The sequence below is a fragment of the Onychomys torridus genome, chromosome 2 (genome assembly GCF_903995425.1).
Source record: "Onychomys torridus chromosome 2, mOncTor1.1, whole genome shotgun sequence".
Taxonomy (NCBI): domain Eukaryota; kingdom Metazoa; phylum Chordata; class Mammalia; order Rodentia; family Cricetidae; genus Onychomys; species Onychomys torridus.
In genome coordinates this window covers 138,506,099-138,523,686 of record NC_050444.1, presented here as the reverse complement: position 1 = coordinate 138,523,686, position 17,588 = coordinate 138,506,099, and the positions used below count along the sequence as shown (strand labels likewise).

Here is a 17,588-nt window from a genome sequence, read left to right as displayed (position 1 = left end):
CAAGTCAGGTCATCCCTGACACATACCATGGATGTGTAATGACTCTCATCAACAACCAAGTCACACAGCTGGGAGTGCCACTCAGGACTGGGGAAAGCACTCTCCCCATTGGCAGCCGCTCAGCTTTGGCTCTAGTCTGCCATCCACCTGGCAGATGCTGTCCCAGCAATTCCTCCAGAAGGTTCCACTCCTTGAAATTTAGGTTCAGATGCTGGGAGTTCTCTCAGACATGTCTTCTGAGAGCATCATAAACTGAGTGTGTACAGCTAGACCACAGGATGGAAGTATCTTCAGTGACCTCAAGAATGTGTGTGTGTGTGTGTGTGTGTGTGTGTGTGTGTGTGTGTGTTGATGTTTTCTGATGTGGGCCATATGTGCGCCTGGATATGCATGGATGGATGGATGGATGGATAGACGGATGGGGACGTGAGTGGACAATGTGTGGACTTGCTGTCCCAGATGCTCCAGTTCTGGAAAGTTCTCATTATGCAGTACAGCACAAGACTCTTCCACACAGATCTGGAGACTGGTCACCATGCCTAGGTGGGTCCTGCTGACGTGAGTGGTCCTGCTGTGCCTGGATGTGGCTGCTGGTGCCCCTTGTGTCTCCGAGAGTTGGCCCCTGGCTCCTTGCTGTTCTTCCTGGCCGTATGCCTATTGGCATTCTCCCTCCGGCCTTGGCCCCCCTTCCTCCTCTTCTGCCCTGCGACAATCGGATAGTGGAGAAAATCAACAAAGGTGCCCAAGGGTCCTCAGAAGCTCATGACAAGGGAGCTGGGCAGGAAGGCAATAGGAGGTTGCCTCAAAGCCTCTTCTGGCTGCAGTCTCCTCAGGGGACCTTATAACATGAGTACAAGAAACAGCCCCTAGAGACTGACCTGCCTCCACCCCACTCCACAGTGCACACCAGGCACCCTCCTTCGCCTCGGCCCTTGGACCCCAAAGACCCTAGAGCATTTCCTGACTGTTCAGGGAAGGTATCAGAACGAGTGGAACAGTCCCTACTCCCTGCCACCCACAAGGCTATCCCTGATACCAGGCAGGGTGGGCAGCATCTACCTTGTGGCCAACTTCAGGCTCTGTGGCCTTGTCTGAATGGGTCCAAGTATCTGGGCCTTAGCCCATCCCAACCCCCTCTGCTTTCCCAGGGCCTTTCTAAAATGAACATCCAGAAGAAATGGGACAGGGATCATGCCCCACAGAAGTTTCTAATTTCTGCCACAGAGCATCTCAGGGCATTGTCCTCAGCCAGGATACGCCCCCAGTTTGCACAGCATGGCAAACCCGGCAGGCCATAGATATTGCTGACCCCATAGGCAGAGGCTGCAGCTCACCTTCAGGACATGGCGTCCTGCGCACTGTACACTTCCGCGTCTCTTTGGTGTCAGTGCAGGTGGCATGGTCTCCTCCAGGAGCATGGAGCACTCTGCGTGTCCGCTCTTCCGATCCCTTCCGGAAACCACACAGCTTCCTCTTCTTGGAGCAGGGCCCCCATGGGGACCACTCACTCATTTCACATTGTGCTGACAGGAGGTGAGGTAGGAGGGAGGGAAGGAAGAGGCAAAGCCCTCCCCCCCCCCCCCCCCAGTGCCCCAGGGAACCCTCACCCACCCACCCAATCTCAGTCCAGACCTCAGGTGGGTGTGAGTTCTACAGACCAGAGGCAGAGGGTCACAAAGAAAGAACCCCAAAATGTGGTTGCGAAAGGTGAGCTTTCTTTTGCCCTGCCCTTTCACTCTGTGGACATCAACCTCTTTTTTTTTTTTTTTCCTGTTTTTGTCTGTTTGTTTCTCTGTAGCTTTTGGAGCCTGTCCTGGAACTCACTTTGTAGCCCAGGCTGGCCTCGAACTCTCAGAGATCTGCCTGGCTCTGCCTCCCGAGTGCTAGGACTAAAGGCGTGCCCCACCACCGCCCGGCAGCATTCAACCTATTTGAGTTCCATCAAGCTCTCTGCTCTGGGCTCTGGGTCCTCTGCTTCTGGCACCCACTCCTTACCAGGACTGCTGCACTCCATGGTGCTGTTGGCTGCAGTGGAGCCCTCGGGACAGGCTGGATAGCAGCGGCCCTTGTGCAAGTACAGGCCCTCCAGACACTTGGTGCAGAAGTTGTGGCTGAAACAGGTCTCACAGTGCTCGATCTTGCATTCTGAAGACAAGGAGCAGAATGGAGTGTGCCCAGGCCAGGATGGGCACATTCTCTTATCCCTAGCCCCAAAGCCTGCTGCTCACAGCCACTCACAGAGGTCAAGATCTTCCTCTAGAGTTGGGATTCCTGCAGAGGAATTTTTTTTCCCCCGAGACAGGGTTTCTCTGTGTAGCTTTGGAGCCTGTCCTGGAACTCACTTGGTAGCCCAGGCTGTCCTCGAACTCACAGAGATCCGCCTGGCTCTGCCTCCTGAGTGCTGGATTAAAGGCGTGTGCCACCACCACCCAGCCAGAGGAATCTTTCAGAGGGGGAGGGGACTTAGAGGACACTGAAGTAGTCTCTCCTGAGTACTGACTGGGACTCTTGACAACAACAGAACCCAAATGAAGTCTAAGATCCTGGAACCCAAGATGAGGCTCAAGGGTTTCTGGGAGGAGGGGCCTTCTGGGCTTGGTGGAGACAGAGAGGACGGTTTCAGCATCCCATGGCATCCTAAAGCCCCTCTAAAAAGAGTAGGACTGAATGGGAAGATGAACATTCAGGCAGCACCTGTGTAGCACCCCTTCTCACATTGTTGGGCACCCCAGCACCCCAGCATTGGCTCTCCTCCTGCCCAGAGCAGAAAGAATCTGCTCAGGAGAGTGGGAGCAATCCCAGGGCAAATTCCTCTCCCTGTGCAAAACCAAGTTCCGGGAACCCCTGGGTTGGACTCCCAGGTCCCTCCCTCCCTCCTTCTATCAGCTCCCCCCTTTGCGGGAGGTGGGCAGAACAGGGCTTGGCTGGGAACAGACAGGCCTTCCACCATCTCCCCTTCCCAGACTGGGAGGTACTGGCTTCCTCCCAGTCTCTGGCACTACAAGTGCCAGCTGCCAGCCTACCAAACTCTGGCACATCCAGGAACCCCCTCTTTCCAAATGCCCTGAAGACCAAGAGGGCAGCTCCCAGGGCCCACCTCACCTCACTGAGCTACCCGCCCACCTCCTTCTGTACCTTCGTCTTGATGGCTTAATTTCAACTTTGCCTCCCTTACTCCTGCCCTACCCCGCCTCCCGCTGCTCCCACCAGATGGTTAGATTCCTGCGTTTGGTTGCCAGTACAATAAGAACCAAAATAACAATAGCAGCTACCATTTATTGAGTGCCAGACACCAGGTTTATAGGTGTGTTTCCCAACAACCTGAGGAGGAAAGACTAGTACTCCCAATTTAAGGATGAGCTGTCAGGGGGCTGAGATACACTCAAGGTCATACAGCGAGCTAATAGCCAAGCTGAGATCAGAACTCAGAAGGCTGCGCTGGCACCGGGCATCTTGCCTCCATGCCTCTAAATTGTCAGCTTTAAGAACCTATGGCCCCTTCTGCCCAGCCTCCCTCCAAAGGCTTCTGTGAGGCTCAGTGATCTGAGATCTGGAAATGAGTTCTATAGTCCCAGGCACTGAATTGAGTGAGGAAACACTGGTATGGCTCACATGTACAGGTTCACTGGGTGCCCACCCCCAGAATGTCCCAGTTGTAGTTACAGGGACGGGATGGAAACAGGGCAGCATGTGTCTTACAACACATGGTGCTGTGACTGGAGTGAAAAAAGGAGGAGCCAGAAGCCAAGGGGAGCCATGAAAGAGCAGAGTGGCCAGACAGGGTTCCATGAAGCCAGGGTAGAGCTGACACCAGGTGACTAGCAGCAGGAACGTGCGCCAGGCTGTAAACCTCAGAAACATCTTGGTGGCTGCAGTGCAGAGGGTGGGCTGGATGGACAGGCTATGGAAATGGTGCAGGAGACAGGTGTTGGGAGTCTAGATATGGCAACAGGGAGAAGGGGAACAGTGGCTGGGTTGGGATGAGTGAGTGGGTTGGGAAGCACAGTGAGAGACTAGCTTTCGGGTTTCTGGCTTGACAGATGAGTTGGGACAGTCAGAGTGACCTGTGGGAACAGAGGTAGGTGCAGATACGGAGAGAGGAGGGTGGAGTTCTGGTTTGTACCCAGTGGGATCGTGGGTGGAGCATCTAGGAGGCTGTCTGCCTATACATTTGAAACAAGAGCCTCATCTTCCTTCCTGTGGCCCCTCTACACTTCTCATCGGCCATTACTAACTAGTTCAAAGCAGGGCCTCTCCATCCCCATCCCCACACTCACTGATGCATTTGTTCATGTCGGGGTTTCGGGCATCGAAGTATCCAGGCGGGCAGGATGGCAGGCAGACGCCCACCTGGCGGATGTCGTTCCTCTCCAGCAGAATGAACAGCTTGGGCGAGCACTTGAGGCAGCCGTTGACTTCCGAACAGAGCTCACAGCCCTTGGCACAGGCTTGGCTCCCCTCAGCACTGACTGCAGGGTAGAGTAAGGATGAGAAGAGGAGACCCCATATTTCCAGGTTCTCACAGAGATGGGGGGTGATCCTTTGGGGGCTTCATTGCACAAAAGGAATGTGCATCTCAGAGGCAGGGCTGGGCAAACAGCTCTCTGCAAGGTTGCCTTAGGAACAAGCCTACAGTAAGTAGCTAGTATAAATGCCTAGATCTGCACCACCAACTTCTTACTGCCCCAGCACATCCTGAAGTCTATACACTTGTTCTTTATCCCCAGAGATGAAACTCAATCTGTACCTTCCTGGAACTTATCCTAATTCTCTCCAAAGGAGAAAACTTCAGCCTCAGGTACCCAAGGAAGCTTTTCAATTGCTGATAAAGTTTTAAGATCAAGAGGGATTCTGGATTAAAAGTTCTAAGGAGAAAGACAACTAGAGTAGCCTCTGCCTAGAATAGTGGTCTAGTGGTCTCAACTTGAGAGATTTTGCTTCCTAGGAGACATTTGATCAACTTTTTCTTTTCTTTTTTTTTTTTTTTATGACTGAGTCTCTTGTAGTCAGAAGATGACATTGATCTTCTGTCCCCCTGCCTCCACTTCCTGAATGCTAGAATCCCAAGTAGATGCCACCACACCTGATTTTTGTGATACTGGGGACCAAACCCAGGGCCTTGCTCATTTAAGATAAGCACTCTATGGACTTAAATCCCCAACCCTAGGAACTTAAAAAAAAAAAAAAGATTTATTTTAATTTTATATGTATAAGTGTTTTGCCTGCATGTATATATGTGCACCATGTGCATACCTGGTGCCCTCGGAGGTCAGAGGAAGGCCTCAGATGATTGTGAGCCATCATGTGGGTGCTGGGAACTGAGCCCAGGTCTCCTACAATAGCAATAAGTGCTCTTAACTGCTGAGCCATCTCCCCAGTCCCTGGGGACTTTTTTGACCAGAGGAATGAGTTGCTACTGGCATCAAGGGAATAAAGAGAAGCCCTTAAGCATTCTCCATTATGTGGCCCAGCCCTGGACAAAAAGAACCATGTAGTCTAAAACGTCTGAGACGCCGAGATTGAAACATCCTGGTTTGGTGCTTTCCCTGAAGGCAGTGTGACCTTCCACAATGGCCCTGAGACTCGCCTTTCATTCTGTCCCTTCATTAACTATTCAGCCCACACTCACCCACCACCTTCCATGTGCCCCATACAGGGTGTGCTCAGAGGTCAAATAAACTGGGCCTCTTTGTTGTGGGACTGGCCTTCAGTGGGGCAGACACCTATTCATATGTGAGTGCTGGCAGCCCCAAACCAGCAACACTGCACTCAAGAGTCCAGGAAAGGCCAGCATGATGGATCATGCATGTGATCCCAGTATTCCAGGCAGGAGGTTATGAGTTTGAGGCCAGGCTAGGGCAATATAGTAAGAAGACTGTCGAAGAAGGAAGAGGAGGAAGAGGAAGAAGAAGGGGGAGAAAAGAAAAAGAGGAGGGGAGAGAAGAGAAAGGACTCTCAAAGGCGGTGTCACGGTGTCCCTTCTTGAGGGATCAGTAGGAACTTGTCCTTTACAGAGTAGAGAGGAACAGGGCCAGAGAAGGGCAAGGGAACATGCAGATAATTTGGGGAGGGAATGTTGGGAGATAAGGTGTCTTCTGTCTGTATCACACTAAGGAGCTTCAGTCCTGTGGGCAGTGTTTCCTTTCAAGCACCCTTTGCATACAATTCTTCTAGATGTTAACAGAGGATGTGGGGGAAAGGTGATTGCTGCAGGCGAAACCTGGAACCAGTGTCTGAAATGCATCTCAACGGGATTGTTTGTCTATTTGTTTTATGCATGCTATGGTGCGCTCATATAGAGGCCAGAGAAGGAAGGACACTGGGTTTCTTTCTCCACCACTCTCTGCTCCACAGGGTCTCTCACTTGCCCTGAAGATGGCTGTTTTGGCTAGGCTCACTGACCAGTGAGTGCTCATGATCTGCCTGTCTTCTGCCCCACAATGCTAGGGTTACGGGCATGCACAGCCATGTCTGGTTTTTGCTTTTCTTTCATGTGGGAGCTGTGGATTCAAACCCGGATCCTCATGCTTACAGAGCATGTGCTCCTACCCACTGAGCCATCTTTCCCAGTCCACTTGGACTTTGGGCTTCATTACTGTTAGAAATAGTTGTTGTTGTGGGTGGGGGTAGGGGAGGTGAGGTGAGGGGGTAGGTGTGCATGTGTGTGTGACTGTACTTGTGTGGAGATCAGGGGACGACCTTCCACCTCTAAATGAAATCTGGGGATCAAACTCCAGTAGTCAGGCTAATGCAGCAAGTGCCTTTACCGTCTCAGCAATTCTGCCATTCCTGTTTACTTTTTGTTTTAAGATTTGTTTGTTTGTTTGGTGTGTGTGTGCGTGTGCGCGCACATGAGAGAGAGAGAGAGAGAGAGAGAGAGAGAGAGAGAGAGAGAGAGAGAGAGAGAGAGAGAATGTCACTGTGCATGTGGAGAGGTCAGAGGGCAACTTTCAAGTGCCTCCTTCTACCATGTGGGTCCCAGGTTAGGCTTGGCAATGTCATCTTGCTGGCTCTGCTTTTACATTTCAATTTTTATTTATTTTTTAAGTCTGTCTTTTTTGAGGGAAGAGTTATTTTGTTTGCTTTCAAACCCTGATACATAAGGTTTCTCTGTGTAGTCCTGGCTGTCCTGGAATTCGCTTTGTAGACCAGGCTGGTCTTGAACTCAGAGATCCACCTGCCTCTGCCTCCCAAGTGCTGGGATTAAGCTCCATCTTGCTTTTGTCTTTGTGAGACAGGGTCTATACTATGAAACCTGACTATCCTGGAACTTATTCTGTAGAACAGGCTGGCCTTGAACTCACAGAGTTCCATCTACTTCTGCTTCCTAAGTGCTGGAATTAAAGGTGTGCATCACTATGCCCAGTGTTTTGTTTGTATTTTGAGAAAAGGTCCACTATGTAGCACAGGCTGGCCCCAAACTCATGGTCCTCTGGTCTCAGGCTCTAGCGGACTGGGATGGCAGACATCATCATTCCAACAGAACCCTTCCCTGCAGGGCTTTTTCTACCCTGATGACAAACCTGTGTGTGCAGTGACTCTCTGGGAGGGGACAGAGAAAGAAAGATGTACTTCCCAGACATTTTGGCTGTAGACCACTTGGTTTTGTTTGTTTGCTTTTGAAACTTTTTTTTTTTTTGGGGGGGGGGTTCAAGACAGGGTTTCTCTGTAGCTTTGGAGGCTGTCCTGGAACTCGCTTTGTAGATCAGGCTGGCCTCAAACTCACAGAGATCCACCTGCCTCTGCCTCCCGAGTGCTGGGATTACAGGCGTGCATCACTACCGCCCGGCACTTTTGAAACTTTCACACATGTAGCCCAGGCTGTCCTCAAAGTCTCTATGTAGCCAAAGCTAGCCTTGAGCTCTAGCTCCTCCTGCGTCTACTTCCTGAGTGCTGGGGTAACAGGTTTGTGCCACCACACCTAGTTTTATGAAGCTCTAAGGATTACCCAGAGCGCTGTGTGCACGCCAGGCAAGTCTTCTGCCAATCACGCTACTTTCCCAGCTTCGTTCTTTGGCTTTCAAGACAGGGTCTCACAGTGTAGCTGAAGCTATCCCGGAACTGCTATGCAGCCCAGGCTTCCTTGAACTTGAAGCAGTTTCCCCACCTCTGTCTCCAAGTGTTGGGATGACAGGTGTGAGCCACCAGGCCCAGCCCATTATTAGTACCAACCCTCTTTTCTTCGGGATGAGGAGATGAAGAGGTTAAATTACTGAGCCACGCATCAGCCAGTTTGTGTTCCGGGAGCACAGTCATACGAAAGGCAGATGGAGGCTGTTGAAGAGAGTGCAGCTTGATGACTTCTTTCATGTGGAAGTTGTTTGCCCGGAGTCCGTGGTACTGAGTTGGGAAAATGAAACATGGCTTTCGTTTCTGCCTGGCATGCTCGCTGAAGGGGCAACTATGCCTGCTGCACCGCAACTCTGCGGAGTCTGTGCGCCAAGTGTGTGGGTCACTGGAGAGTTTAGGGACTGCCTCCACTTCATGGAAGGTCCTTTGAGTCACCATCTCATTTGTGGCGGAAATGAATGTTCACTCTGGTTTTGGGCTTTTGCGTCAATGGGGTGTCCCCCTGGCGGTCTCTACAGGGGGCATTTTATTCCTTTGTTTTTGTTTTCAGCACTGGGGAATGATACAAGGCCTTTGAGTGCTGGGCAATCAGTTTACCACTGAGCCACACCCCAGCCCTCTTTTTACTTTTTACTTTGCGATAGGGGTTCACTAAGTTGCCCGGGTTAGCCTTGAACTTGCTTTATAGATCCAGGCTAACCTTGAACTTTTCAAGCCTCCTTCCTCAACCTCCCAAGTCCTGGGATGCTGGGCCTGCACAATGAGGCTCAGCTCTTGATAGCTAGATTTCAACATTCATTCTTTCTTCTTGGCCTCTCTGTTAAGAGCATATTTGCACCTGGCGGTGGTGGCACACACCTTTAATCCCAGCACTTGGGGAGACAGAGGCAGGTGGATCTCTGTGAGTTCAAGGCCAGCCTGGTCTACAGAGCGAGTTCTAGGACAGCCAGGGCCACACAGAGAAACCCTGTCTAGAAAACCAAACAAAACAACACATTTGCATAGTGTTGCCCCCCCCCCCCATGTTCACTGTCCGCTCAGCCTTGTCACACTGCGTTTTTCTCAGTGGATGTTGGTATTGGCTAAGAAAGTGCTACACCCAGGGTCAGCATAGCAGGAACATGGTGAGGATGGTAACACAGGAAGCTGAAAGAAAAGAGGGCCAAACCAGGAAGAACCTCTGGAAGCAACAAAGATACCAGCTCAAAGTCAGCCAGGGAGGCCGACAGGAGCCGTGGTCAGGACTTCACTTTAGAAGGGCCCCTCAGGACAGGGGACAAGGGGCTAAAGAGGTGGCCAAGGAGGAAACAGGAAGATGCCCAGGTTAAAGCTCTCAAGCAGGGAAGGCGAGCGGTGTCACTCACCTGCTGTCCACCCTGAAAGCTCCGGCAGGGACATTTCCAGTCTCACTAGGACACTTAGTGAGAACTAGCTTCAAACAGCGGTGAGCTGGGGTGGGCCAAGAGCCAGGACAGGGGCAAACAGACCTGAGATCTGCAGGTGGCAGATCCCAGAGACCAGGTGCTGGGTTGCATGTGGTGTGAGTGTGGGGCAAAACACAAGTTCAGGGGACTTCGAGACACTGAACTTGTGTAACCATTGACCCTCCACTGGGTCAGAAATCCCGGAAGAACAGGCTTGGGTGGGGAGAGGAGAAGGAGTTTGGGCATGCTGAGTGGCCAGTTCCTGTCAACACTCAGGAAAGGTGGCCATCAGGCAGTAGAGCCTGTGAGTCTGGAGCTCAAGGGATGAAGTTTGTCAGTAGATGGACAGTGGAAACAGCCATCCAAGGCAAGTGGGACACCAGGCATGCTGTTGCAGGACTATAATCCCAGCACTTGGGAGGTAGAGACAGGAGGATCTAGAGTTCAAGGCCAGGGTTGGCTACACAGCAAGTTCTAAGCTAGCCTCAGCTAGGCTACATGAGACCCTGCCTAAAAACAAACAAACAAACAAACAAAATAAAACAAGCCACTTCACGGACAGACAGAAAGACAAGCAGGTCTTTTGAGATGGTAAATGGGTCCAGAGAGGGGGAAGCATAGAGGAAGACCAGGAAGGAAGAGGTTGGCCTTGATGAACCCAAGTAGGAGACTGGGAAGGATCCTGAAAACCATCCTGCCTCAAAGGAGTCTCAGGAAGAGGGAGGTACCAACAAGCCTAGTGCCCCGTCAAGGAAGGACTCAGCAACAGGTACGGTTGACAGCCACACTGGGAGTCAATACAGGAGGTACAGAGGGCAGGGAGTGGGAGTAAAAGGAACAGAGGAAGCTAAAGAGGAAGTATCGCTCTCAAGAAGAGTGACCGTGGAGGAACAGCAGGGAGGTGCGGTCAGTGCTGGTAAAAATCTCAGGTGTGAGGGAGTGATGAAGCTCTCAGGCCATGTCCCGGCAGCCCCTCTGCTCCTCAGAGAAGCAGAGGGAGAGAAGGGCCTGGAAAGAGGTAGAGGGGGGATACTGGGGAGGTGGGAGCTGGCAAAGTGGGAGAGGGACCAGGGTAAAAGGGGGAACAGAGCCAAGTAGGAGGCAGCCAAGCCATGTAGCTTTGAAACATGTCTACAAGGCTGGACCATTAGTGGTCACTGACAGTGACTTAGAGAAGGGGAAACAGCCAAACTCCCGTGATCTGGGGAGTGAGTGGACAAGAAGGCTTCCAGAATAAAGTAGAATAAAATCAGGAGCCTGAGGCAAGAAGGTTGCTGTGAGCTCCAGATCATGGGATACAGAGCAAGACAGTGAAGAAAGGGGGTGAGGGGAATAAGAGGAAGAAAAGGAGGAAGAAGATCAAGAAAGAAGGAAAGGGGAGGAGAGAGAGGGGAAGGAAGGGAGAGAAAGGGGGAAAGGGGGGATAGGAGGGACAGGATGCCAAGATTCAGAGAAATTGATGGGGTGAAGACCTGAAGAGACAGGAGGGTCAAGATCCAGAGATGAAGTGGCGGGATTGGATGGGTTAGAGGAGGACCCAGAAGCTGGCATGAGGGTTTGGAAGCTCAGGTGTGGGGTCAGCTTGGTGAACCAAGGGATGTTTACCAAGGTGGAACAGGAATCCTGTGACCTTCTCAGCTTAGGGCATCTGGGGTGTGGCAGGGAGGGAAGAAACAGCATGGAAGGCCGGACTGGAACTCACACGGGGGAATGCGATCTTGAATGGAGGACCCAAGGAAGAGGATGTGTGTTTGGGGGATGCACAGAGGACACAAAAGGGGAGGGGTTGGGGCTGTAGCTGGGTGCGTAGAGGGCTTGCCTAGCATGCATGAAGCCTGGGCTCCAACCCCAGCATTGCATCAATCAGGTGTGGTAGTGCAAGTCTGTAATCCCAACACTCAGGTGGAGGCAGGAGGATCAGAGTTTAAAATCTTTCTCAGTAGCTTGGGCTATTTGAGACTTGGTCTTAAAAAAAACAATTCGAAGGGGAAGCAGAGGCTCCTTCATTCCCCACCATTCACTGCACAGCTAACAGGATCCTAGCAGTGACTGCTGGGAGCTGAATGCTAGGGTATGGTGCTAAAGGTCTAGCCAGCACTAGGAGGCAGGATTGGTGCCGTGACAGGTAGCGGAGGAGGGGTGGTGGGCACTCACTCAGCTATCTTGCTACAGGAAGGGCACATGCCTCCTAGGAGGAACAACCTGTGCAAAGGCCCTAATGTGCTAAGTGTCCCAGAGTGCCCCCAAGAGGAAGACAAGGCTCTGTCCCATTGATGAGGAAAGGGACCAGACAGAAGTCCCTCCAGCTACTTTCTGTGATGACTGGGCCCTGGGCTGTCAGCCTAGGGAGGCCTCTCGGGCTCACGGAGGGGAAGTTGCTTAGAGAAGACAACAGCCTTTCCCTCTTGACCCTCTACTGCCTCTGCTCTGGAACCCTTTGCTTCTCGGGCATATTTAAAAACCAAGTTATGTGTATGGAGGTTTTGCCTGCATGTGCATGTCTGTGCCACGTGTGTGCTGGAAGCCAGAAGAGAATGTTGGGTCTCCTGAGACTTGAATTATAGATGGTTGTGAACTGAATATGGGCACTAGGAATCGAACCCAGGTCCTCTGCAAAGGCAGTCAGTGCTCTTAGCCACTGAGCCATCTCTCCAGACCCTTCAGCCTCCTTTTCCGGTCAGACAGGTAAGGCTATGCCTCCATAATGCTGTTCCTGCCTCTGGCCTCAGTCAACCCAATGTAAAACCCATTCAGTCTCTAGTGGCAGGCTGGGGATGTGGCTCAGTGGTAGAGGCTTGCCTAGTGCATATGAGGCCCCAATCCTCAGGCAGAGACAAAGGGCACTGCTGTTGCTATGATGCTAGCTAGCCCCTAGGTGAAACAGCTTCGGGTTCATAATCCCTCCTCCTCACCGACACTTACTCGAGCTCCCAACACCGCCGAACATGTGGTGACCCCCGACCTCTGCCTGAAACATTGTATCACTTCTAAAAGTCAGACCTACTTTCCAGTGGGCCAAAGGTTTCCCTGAGGTAATCCCCACCCACCTCCTTCCTCAACCCAACCTCAAGCAGTAACCATTTCTCAAAACATACCACTCTTTCGATCTTCTACGCCTTTTGTCTAAGTCAGCCCTTTAGCCTAGAACACTCCGCATTCTTCAAAGCCTCAGAACTAATTTTCTCCTCCAGGAAGTCCTCCCTGATCACCTCCCTGCCAGTCTGAATGGGGTCTTTTCCTGTGGTCACCTTTCCCTAACATTTGAATCCATCATGGCCAATATAATTTCTTGGATGGTCGATATAATCTCTTGTTGCTCTTTCTGCTGAGATGTCTCCTCTCACTACAAAGGGCTTGGGGAAGGCAGAATCTGTCTCGTTTCTGAATAGGAGTCCAGGGAAGGATTGAAACTCACAAGGGGTGGAGCTTTCTAGTGTTGGGCCGAGGTTGGGTGTGGGGTCTCAAGGAGAGTGTGTGTTGGCAGGCATCCCCTGGGGTGCAGAGAGTGGTGCTGGGCACATGTGGGAACTCAGGTGGGTTAGGTCAGTGAGGGAGTCTGCAGGGATGGTGACAGCAATTGTGGGGTGAACTCCAGCCTCGGAACAGCTGGATTCAGTAAGAGAGGCCCGAGGCATGTTGGTGGGTAGAAGATGAGGAATGAGGCCCAGAGAAGGAGAGCAGGAAAAGGCAACATGGGCCCTTCTTGGAGTGGGGTCTAATCCTGCATTCCCTGGACCAGAGGCTATCTGTTGCTTGTTCACTGAGCCCATGGGGGTTTGGAGTCTAACTCAAAGGGAGCATGGTGTAGATCCTCATGTTTCTCAAGGGGCCAGCTGCCCTTCGGCATGCTCTCGCTGTGCCTTCCCCAGGCTGGCCCAGCTCTCCATTGGAAGCTTCTTGGTGGCCTCTCCCCAGCTGCAGCTCAAGAGAGGGCAAGTCCAGACTCCTTATCCTGGCAGGGAGGCCAGCTGATCTCTGCTCCTCCCTGCAGCAGGGACTCCCCAGCTTGCATGCAGCCCTAGGCAACCGGGTGCAGGGTCTCCATGCCAATGGTGGGGAGCTTCATCCCAACCAGTGGGGGTTCCATTCCGATGGGTGCTGGCTTCCTATGGGACAGAGCCCACTGTGGGGGCTTGGGGGAGCTAAGTGCCCTGCATTCCCTAAAGTTTGTGGTTAACCAGCTCCCAGCTTCTTCTGGCTTCATCCACTTCCAGAGCAGATACTCAAGTCCTCCCCAGCTCCTCTCAGCTGCTGTGCTCCCTAGTTTTACAACACAGGCTTGACTGGTGTCTTCCCCATGCCAGGTCCTTTTCTGCCATAGGTGGGGAGCTCACTTCCTCTTTTCTTTTTAGACAGGGTTTCACTCTGTAGCCCAGGCTAGTTTTAACTCATAACAATCAACAATTCCTCCTGCCTCAACTCCCCAAGAGCTAGGATTACAGATTTTCACCATCATGGCTGTATCCACTGATTTTCAGTGTCATTTCCAAGGAGTGAGAAAGGGCTGAATGAGGGGAGCGGGACTGGAGCATGCGCAGTGAGAGATGCCAGCACCAGACTGGGAGCAGGCAGTGAGAAGGGGTAGGAACGGCTCAGGGCAGGACTGAGTAAGGGGTCCTGGAATCAGATAGGAAAAGGAACCAAGGGAAGGTACTCTGGGTGTAAGAGCTGGAGTGAAAGAAAGCTTAATGAGATTCAAAGACCCTAGCACTTGGGAGGCAAGAACGAGGGAAGAGGCTCCTCGGTGAGCTGGAGGAGGGCTTCCCTGAGCTTCATGACCCAGGCCAACCAGATGTCCTTTCTTTACTCTCTCCCACTCCATACAGGGAGACCATCTCTCAGACCTCAAGATCACACATGTCCAGGTTCAAACCACCAGAGAACCAATCAGATCTCACAAGTGGCTGCTGATGTTTGACTGACAGGCCCAAGAGGGATGGCAGTCAGGCAAAAGCAAGAGGCTCCTCTGCACATCAAGACAGCTCCTCAGGGGGCCACTGCCCGATGCCCTTCCACACATGCCCTGGCTTTCCTTCTTCCCTTCCCTGATGCCCAGAAACCAAAGCACAAAATGAAGTCTGAGTGGGACTTTATGTAGTAGTACAAAAATTGCTTTAAGCCAAGCAGTAGTGGCAGACACCTTTAATCTCAGCACTCAGGAGGCAGAGGCCTGGTGATCTCTGTGAGTTTGAGGCCTGCCTGGTCTACATGGTGAGTTCCAGGACAGCCAGGACTACACAGTGAAACCTTATCTTAAAGCCCCCCACCCCAATACATACATACATACATAAAAAGTCCTTTAAAAAAGAAAGAAAGAGAAAAATAGGCTGTGGAGATGGCTCATCAGATAAAAGTACTTGCCACACAAACCTGATGACCTGATTTTGGATTCCCCATGACCCACGTAAAGGCTGGACCCCATATCAAAAGCATCTCTAGTCCTAGTACACCTGTGTAGAAAATGGGAGAAGACTGTCCTGATATTCACAGGCCAGGTAGCCTGGCTCAGAGCGGTGAAGAGATCCTGTCTCAGGCAAGGGGCAAAGGTAAAGACTGACCCTGAAGACTGTCCTCTGACTGCCAACCTCCAGTAGTGTCCTAGAACCCTCCCCCCCACAAACACACGCACACACACTATTTTTACATATATAACGTTTACATATACATCTGAGGTTGGGGTGTGCATGCCTGAGGCCCTGGTCTTGTCCACAGCACACGAAGAAGCCAGCGGTGTACCCCATCGCTATCTGTCATCCCCTAGATGTCTGACTGTGCTTCTGTGCAGTGACATCACAGCTTCACAGGGAGTGTGGCAGGATCACCAAGCAACAAGTACCAACTGACAGCACACACCCTCATGCCTGGTGACCCTCATAGCAATGGAGCGCTCCCCTTCCCTGCCCTACATCCTGACATACATCAGTAATACAAGCTGATACACACACTGCCCAGGCACCGGATGTGGCTGGGTCAAAGTCAAGCCTATGGAAATAGCTACATTCCATAGCCATGTCTAGAAGCTGGCCTACTAAATCCCACTTCAGAGCTTGTGCATCAGTTCCTCTGCCTTGGACCGGGGTCTGATGGCCCCTTGTGTCAGTGGGCATGTGATCCCCTGTGGGTGAGCAAGATCGCTGTGCCTAGTACATGAGTGGCCTGCTTCCCGCCCCCACCCCGTCTCATCATCTCTATGTCATTTCGGAAATAATGGAGACTGATCATAAACCACTAAACCGCATCTGGCCCATGGACTCCAAAACACTGGCCACAACAGAGACATGGGGAGGGGTGTGAGAGGCTTCACTGCTGCCGCTGGAATCTCACTGTCCCTAACTGTTCGTTAAGCTGGTGGTTTTCGGCTTCACCAATTCCCTGAGCCTCCTTCCTGGGGCCTGTGTCCCTCCTGTGGAGAGCCTTGGCCCTCAGCCTTCTCTGGCTGGCAGGCATCAGTCCCATGAGAAAAGTGAAGCAGGGGGAAACTGGGAGAGACTTCGGAAAGACTTCCTGCCTGCATGACATGGCAGTCCTTGATGGGGGATCTCGATGAGGGACAAGGCCTCGGGAGCCGGAGGCCCCCACCCAACTCCCTGGCAGGGTCACTAGCATACACTGGCCACTCCCGGTACACGATACCCCCATAACTGCAGCTGTTGAGCAGAGCGTAAGGGACAGGCCAGGAAGGTGACTCGTTAACTTTGCACTTTAGCAACCTGTTTTAAAGGACACCGGGCTCATTGGGCTCCATGATGAATAACTGCAAACCTAGCATTAGGAAGACTGAGGCAGGGGGATGAATGTGAACTAGAGGCCTACATAGACAGTTCTGGGCCAACCAGGGCTACATAGCAAGATTATGTCTCAAATAAGAAAAGAAAACTGGACTTGCCATTCTTTCCTTTCTTTCATAAAATATTTATTTTTAATTAAGTTTATGCATGTGTGTGGAGGGGGAGGGAAAGGGGTATGTACACATGAGTGCAGGTGTCCACAGAACTCAGAGGTGTCATACCCCTGGAGCTGTGAGCTGTCCATCATGAGCGCTGGGAAACAGAACCCAGGTTCTCTGCAAGAGCAGTGAACACTTTTAACCATTGAGCAATCTACCTACCCTGTTCTTTCTTTTTTTGTTTTGATTTTTAAAACAGGGGTCTCTCTCCCTGTCTTCCATCATACTCTGGCATCATCTTCCCTCTTTGAAGGGCGTGCTGGCTTCAGCTCTGGGAATCCCACAGGTTTAAGTTGCTGGAGAAACTCACTTACCCTTCCCATCTAGCAAAGGAAGCTGAGCGCCTGCTGCCCAACTGTGCAGAGCCCCTGTCTAAACCTTTGCAGTTCAGAGAGGTGCTCTGAATGCCTGAGCTTGGATGGGGGATATGGGGTGTCTCAGGCAGGGACTCTCTCCACAGCAGGAAGCATCACCATGGATACCCTACAAAAGTGGTGTTGGGTCAAAGGGCCTCCTAGAGAGGCGTTGAGCCAGAAAGCAGATCTCAAAGAGGAGGAAAAGGTCCATAGTGAGAGGTTTACAGACCAGTACATCTCAACAAATGAAACCGCCCACCGGATAATCCGCAGCCTTCACAAAGCAGGGACAGATGAAACAGCCATCACACAAGAAAGCCACCACAGGTTCCCGGCCCCGCCCACACCAAGGCTCAGCCCAGTAGGTACTCACTCCGCCTCTGCCTCTTGCCCTTGACCCCTCGGCTGCCCACAGCGAGGTGTGTCCAGCTCAGAACCAGGGCCACCACACACAGCCCAAGCCGCATAGTCACTGGCCAGCCCCGGGCCCCTGGCGGGAGGGGTGGTCTCTTGCTAAAGGCTCTGAGGCTGGCTCAGTGGCAGGAGGCCCAAGCCTGGGCTGCAGCCCAAATCCTCCATACTCTCAGCTGCGGACTGAGCGGTTATGGAGCCGGGTTCTCCATCGGTCCAACAAAGGGAGGTCCTGCTTGAAGCCACCTCAGAGGGTCACATGAAAAGTCTTGTTACTTCAGCAGAGAACTACCCCCAAGATAGACCTGTGGGTAAGGAGAGAGAAGGGTTAGGTCCATAGTGTCTGGAACCCCTAATTTATACCTCCTCCCTTCCTTTGGG

General features: G+C 52.0%; 1 protein-coding gene across 1 annotated transcript; it reads right to left on the bottom strand.

Moving 5' to 3' along the window:
• Positions 1-373: 373 nt before the first annotated feature.
• Positions 374-17,290, bottom strand: Rspo1 (R-spondin 1). The gene is made up of 5 exons (XM_036180135.1): positions 17,170-17,290; positions 4,278-4,469; positions 1,996-2,145; positions 1,335-1,523; positions 374-703 (listed from the first exon to the last, which is right to left on the bottom strand). Exons 1-5 carry the CDS (start codon positions 17,261-17,263, stop codon positions 540-542), a joined length of 789 nt encoding a protein of 262 aa, XP_036036028.1. The 5' UTR covers positions 17,264-17,290; the 3' UTR covers positions 374-539.
• Positions 17,291-17,588: the final 298 nt, after the last annotated feature.